General features: G+C 34.0%; 1 protein-coding gene across 1 annotated transcript; it reads right to left on the minus strand.

The window, feature by feature from the left end:
- Positions 1 to 1,100: 1,100 nt before the first annotated feature.
- On the minus strand, positions 1,101 to 1,963 carry LOC129743203 (uncharacterized). Its single transcript, XM_055735178.1, has 4 exons — positions 1,642 to 1,963; positions 1,455 to 1,585; positions 1,246 to 1,400; positions 1,101 to 1,180 (listed from the first exon to the last, which is right to left on the minus strand). The coding sequence occupies exons 1-4, from the start codon at positions 1,786 to 1,788 to the stop codon at positions 1,101 to 1,103; spliced, it is 513 nt and encodes a 170-aa protein (XP_055591153.1). The 5' UTR covers positions 1,789 to 1,963.
- Positions 1,964 to 6,615: the final 4,652 nt, after the last annotated feature.

Consider the following 6,615-nt stretch of genomic DNA (forward strand, 5'->3'; position numbering starts at 1 on the left):
TTACTCCGGTCATTTTTGGTTGGAGTGTACTGCCGTTCTACGCAAGAATGTCCCATGTGACTTTTGGGTCATTTTCACTTTTCTGCTGGAAACGGTCTCTTTTAGTGTTAACTTTCGAATAAAAACACAAACAAGTATACTTTGTTCTGAACTTATACGAAATTTTCATCAAGGTGGTTGTCTCTATGTTGATAGTTCTACACAAGAATGTCACACTAAAAAAAATTTTATTAAAAATGCAAATTTTATCAAAAAATTGTCTTAAGATGAGTTCAAACTGTTGAATTTAATGTTATTCACTGAAAAGAACACTAAAATAGAGGGCAGAGGAGGAGCGAGAAGCCTTGAGTGTTTTATTCAGAGAAATTTTCACTAAACTCCTTTCGGTAGGCACTACTTACAAGATCCATACTCAACTATACATTTTTATAAACAAAGGAACGTATTTCTCAAATTACGGTTTAGCATGAGTTTTTGGCAAAAAAATAAACTACGCAAGCTTTTAAAATTATAGAAAAATTGTAGCCGCGTGACAGTTTTTCGTAGAACTAGCATCGGCATGCGTACTGATTCTACGCAAAAGTGTCACACGGAGCATTTTTGGCTCTAATTTGCTGTTTTTTTTTTTGTAGGAAATGTAATTTTTTTGGCAGAAAACATTGTAAAATGATTAACTTGAACTGTTCACTACGAAAAAACTGTCGGTGAATTTTTAGTTTGAGAGAAAAATTGGAAATATAGCTGATATTTCAATCGCGTTTTTCTCGTTTGCACGTTTTTCCACATGGGACAATCTTGCTTAGAACGGCAGTGTAGTAGCATAAAAATTTCACTTACGGCTCACGTCCAACAGCTGCTGGCTCCGAAGCCGGCGATGATGGAGTGGCCATCTGTGCCACGATCGCCGCTTCTGTTGGCTTTTCGGTGGAACAGCTGGTACATCAGGTGTGCAGCGCCTGCTGTCCATGTGGATGCGGAGCAAAAATCCCGAGTTCTCCTTCCCCGGATGCAGACGGTGGGTGTCAGTTCAGTGCTGTTCAAATGTCGCGACAATCGTTCTCGTCAATGGCTTCATTTTACCGCGATCAAAAGTCTCGACCCTAGCGCGTGATCCAAGCCAGGATTGGCTCATTCGACAGAGGATGGGCGACGATTCGATCCTGTGTTTCGATGGACAATGCTGTGACCCGGACCGTGGACGAAACGAAGTTAAAAAAAATTTCCGTCTAGTATGTGGTTGAAAACACAGATGGCGCTGTCTGTGCCGTGCAGTTTCGGAAGAGTTCGAAGCTCGTTTTGTGCCGGAAAGAAAAAAGGTTGGAGCCGATACCAATGGGTGCGCAGCAACATGAACACGTGCCGAGATGTGGAGCAAAATATGCCGGAACCAAAAAAGGGCCCTGAAGAAAAATCTCGTTAGGTATTTTGCCACCTTGATTTTCATGGAAACTCACGCTTTGGCGACCCTTTTCGAGTTGACTTTCCTCGTGGCTTTGTTTCTTCCGACCTGATGTTGTCGGCGCTGGTCCGGTCTTGTTTGGGATCTTGGCACGTGCCTCGGATTTGTTGTCCGTGCCTTTGTGGCCTGTGGCGATAAATCCGGGGTTAGGTGATTCCTTTAGGATCACAAAAGGCACCTACCTGAGCCTGAGAATATCCGTTCTCCGCACTATCCGGATCCGTCACCTTTAAAAGGCTTTTGGCACGACGAGCACTGTTCTGGTGCCTCCGATTTCGAGCACCACACTTGACTATTTTGCGGAAACTGCAGTGACGTTTACCGCTCATTTGCACGCTTAGTAAAGTTTCCCCCAAAATGGGTTTTTACTTTGCACATTTTTTATTGATTCTCAGTTTTGGTTAAAAACCAACACGCTCGTATTGTTTTATGCAACGGGTGGGTTATTGAATCAAACTTGTTGCCTAAATTGCTCTCTCATATCATTGCTCAAAATTAATCAAAATTCAAATGTAACACTAGACGAAACTGCTAATCTAAAGTCAAAATTTGAACGATTATAAATCTTTTCAACAATTGCTGCCTTTTTGCCGAACAGTAAAAAAACGATACAGAAAACGATACAGCAAATTTCCTTCTTCCTTCCCAAGTCTTAAGATTGCACCGCGAAAATTTATACGAGAAAGGCAGAAATTTCAAAGGGAAACATGTGAAAATGGATATGGAAAATCTTATTTTGTCAGTAGCCCAAAAAAGTGACACACATTGGTTTTGTAACTATAGGTGGAATCGCTGGAGAGTAATTAAAAGATGAATTTTGAACCGATCTCAGTGTATAAAATTTCTTCGAAATGTTTTTATTTCGATTCCTCCGGAATGGGAAAATTTCCGCGGTGCAAATCAGGGGAATCAAAATTAAAAATTTGAAAGGTTTTGAACACTGAAACCAGTTTAAAAGTCATCATTTAACTATTCCCCATCGATTCCATCATGTTACAAAATATGTTATGTCGTTTTTCGAGTTATTGATGAAATTCATTTTCATTTTAACCTGAGGTATGGCCGTAGGAACGGGAGGGGCGAGGGGACGGTTTTGGAAGTAAACAGGGGGATGGCAATCTGGTTCTTCTTGCGAACAAGAATCTTTTTCTTTTTTTATATCCATCGGGAGAAACCTTTATGGTGTTTTCCTCTCCAAACAGTACGGAGTTGAAAAAGTCAAAATTTTAACCAATGAAGAATCAGAATGATTGTTGTGTTAGTGTGCTATCAACCATACTTCTCTAGCATTTGACATTTAGTTCGGGTCCTTGACAGCAAATTTTCAGGTTTGTTATGGGCCCACAAAATCGTGGGCCCGTAATTTTAATGGTTGTCAAATTCAATGACAAAGGATAGGGATGCCATCCCCCTGGAAGTAAACCCTCAATGTTGGTCCGATAAAAAAAGAAAGGTTTACACAATTGAAATTTTAATTTCTCAATCAAATTTTTATGATTGAGTAACGTTATTCGAGAGTAATACTCTAGACTCAAAACTAATGCTAAAACCTCTAAAACAAATCTTAAGTTTAGAATTCTGCTACAGTTTTTTTTTAATTTTAAATCAGATTAAACTCATTTCAGAGGTTCTGGTTTCATATTACCGAAAAGAAAATTGAAATTTTATATTCATGTTTTGGATCTTTTTTTTTGTATGCGTTATTTATCGAAAGATTATTACGATGCGTTTTCACCCGCGCCTGTTTTGGATTATGGATTTTTCTTCGAACCTTCTTTAGTAGTTAGAAATTAAAAGCTGCTAAGATATCCTGGTTCAAATTTGGTTTGCATTGCATTCCACATTTGATTCATGTTTTTCGGAAATCATGTGCGTATTACAAATGTATATACAATATTATTAAACAAATTATAAGATAAGAAGTTCTAAAACTTAATTTTTAAGCAAAATTCAAATATAACAAAGCTTCAAAATGACGTTTGAAAATTGAAAACTCTGAATCAAGTTCATCGTTCGAAATTCTAATTTTTATTCAGGTTCACAATTTGTATAAAAAAAAAAATTAATAGTTTAATTATCAGAAATCGTAATGAAATTTGCAAACAGATTCAAAATAAGAATTTTAAATTAAGGTTCAGAATAAAGATTAGGAATACAGATTTAAAATTCAAATTCAGATTAAACTCGTAAATGAGTTTTACAATCAAGATAAAAATATCAAATGTTGTTGAGGAATTTGAAAAATCGCTAACTGATAAATTTTCTTAGTAATTTTAAATTAATCGCAAAATAAGAATGTCAAAATAAGATAATTAAAAATTTCATTTGAAATCACAAATATCAATAAAAATTTACTTAATTTTTAAGTTTTTTCTTTTAAGAAAAAATACTGATATTTATTTTAAGAAAAACATCCACAAGATTATAATAATTCAATTAAAATTAAAAATATTTACTGATAGAGAAACATGTATGTGATCTACATCTACAAAAAATCTGCATAAAATGGCATATGTTCAAAGTGTTTTGTTCAACTTTATCAGTATTTCAGTTTTTCAAAAGCCAAATTTTAAACTGAAATCTTAAATTAGGATCAAGTTTGCAAGAATAAGAATTGAAAAAAAAAATTTAATCGCTTGTTTTCTTTTCATCGATGGTTAAATTCTTTGAATTTGTTCAAGTATTTAGAATATAAAGCTTATGTGATTTGCGAATCTATTTTTTTTCTAAGAAATTGATGACTTTCTTAAACAACTTATTCTATGCTAAAAGCATAAAGCTTAATCTACAAGACTCTTGAGCAAATACAAAGACTTTAACCACCGAGCAAAGGAAGTTCCTTATTTTGTCACTTAACTCTTCGTTTCATAAAGTAGCAAATTTGCAACAATCAACGTAAAGAACAAGTGAAAAATCGTATTTTGTTTCATTATTTTTCTGTACTCGACATTTCTAACTGTAAAATAAAATGTTTAAGGAAAAATAAACAAATCATGAAATAGAGGGTTAAAACTATAAAGAAGAATTGAGGCTCACCGTTTTGAAGATTTAAAGAAATATTTTCTAAAGTTACGATTTACGATCTTAAACATGATTAATCAAGTACAGCCATTTTTTTTATTCATTGACTGAGCAAAAATATTTTAGAAATAAATCAGTTACCAAATCTCCCCCCAATGAGTCGGTTCTTTCTACAATCCAGATCTGAGGTGTATAACGACCTTTAAAAATATTTAAGTAATTTTTAGCAATATTTTAGTAATTTTTCAGTAGGGTGGTCTTGAAAATTATTTAAAACAGCCTATAATGCATAAAGAACAAAAATGATAAAATTCAAAAAAATTACAAAAATGGAAAAAAAAATATTTTGTCTCTTTTTCTGTGTAATTTTTCATTGAAATTGAATTTGTGTTGTATTGAGTGCGTATTTTAATGGTTTTATTAAATGGACCACCATGGTTATTAATATTTTTAAGATGCTCAATAAATAGTTAACATGTCGTTTGGAGTGATTTATTTTAAAAGGTAACTCTGAAACATTCCATATGAAGCCACCGATTTTCCGAAAACGTCTCAGAAAGTCGATTTTTGGTCATTTTTCTGCAACATAACACTAGATCTGGAATATTTATGCATATTTTTGGAATTTGCATCAAAATTACAAATTTTTATTCACATGTTTCCTTCAAGGGCGTATCCCCTAATAAGGTGATTTTCGAGCGTAAAAAATAAAAACTTTGAGCGCTTCGAGGCACCCCTAAATCAAGTCCGATGGAACTGAAATTTTTCCCAGGTAAGTTTTTTCTGGCTAATCAACCCAATGTTTATGCTCCATTTTCGAAACACACGGATGAAATTTTTCCCATACATTCATTGCTAGCTTAACCTACATTTAAAAAAAAATGGAGTCCAAATTTATGAAATATTAACTGGCAGTTGGTAGGGTAAGCTTTCGTTCATTGACAAATTATACTTTCACATTAATCATTATTGAAAATCACGGAATAATTACCTACGGTTTTTGTAATACAAAAACAGTCAAGAGAGAGGTGACCGTTAAATATTTGAAAACTTTTCAAAGACAATTCATTATAAAGTAAAAAGTATAAATAAGGCAGATTTCTTGAAATGTATCAATAAAAGATGATTGAGTACTTAAGATATAAAAAAATCCTTTTGTGATAATTGAATTTGTATCTCCATTTTTTCTTCTGTTCTCAAATGATTACCACGCTGTTTCCAAATATTGAATCATACAAAAACTGTTTATATTTGCGATGTATTTCTCTCGCCTTGATGGACAACAAACTCGGTTATCTTTGCATACTGATTTGAAAAATCAAACTAGATAGATAGATGTTTTCATGAGAGGGGAAAATGGAGTAAGTATTGAAAAACATACGATACTGGGGAACCCCCATGTGCCTGCCTTTACATCGAAAATTAAATATCTCCATCCGTATGATCGCGATCGACAGAATGTGCAATCACAGTAATGTAAATATGAAGGTGTTGTCGTCTGGTGGTCAGTCGAAAGATATTTATCACATACGAGGTATAGCTTATCAACTACATGGTATTTGTAGTAGGTATTTTGTAGGTGCTTATCCATTTTTTTAAAGGTAGGCATCTGAAATAAAAGATTTTTTCGAGGTTGGCTGAAAATTATTTTCATGTGCTTACAACATGTCTCACGCCTAAGTGGCTCACATTGAGATGACATATTTGTATTGACTTTCGTTTATTTTCATCGGAATTGCATAACTACTACTGAAACCTTAGTTCCTATTTACTAAGAATTTCACAGAACAAAAAACGAAACCACGAATTGATTGCGGAGGCTCAATTCTGCTCTTATTCCATTTGGAGTTAACAATAAATTTCCGAGAATTGAAATCGCGGCTATAGTTTAACTTTGTACAATAACTAGAGGTAAATCCCCGTAGCATTTCTTTAGACATATTTCGTAATGCTCTTCGAATGCTTTTTTTCCTTATTTTTTCCAAAAATATCTAATGTTCGATCATGAGCCACAGTTTGAAATACCGACTGACTATACACACCCTCCAAATTATCGCCAATCGGTAAACATTTGTCAATCGAACGCGTAATGGTGATTTCCTTTTTTTTTCGAAAACCGTCAACAACACCGAATG

Source organism: Uranotaenia lowii, chromosome 2 (genome assembly GCF_029784155.1).
Source record: "Uranotaenia lowii strain MFRU-FL chromosome 2, ASM2978415v1, whole genome shotgun sequence".
NCBI classification, from domain to species: domain Eukaryota; kingdom Metazoa; phylum Arthropoda; class Insecta; order Diptera; family Culicidae; genus Uranotaenia; species Uranotaenia lowii.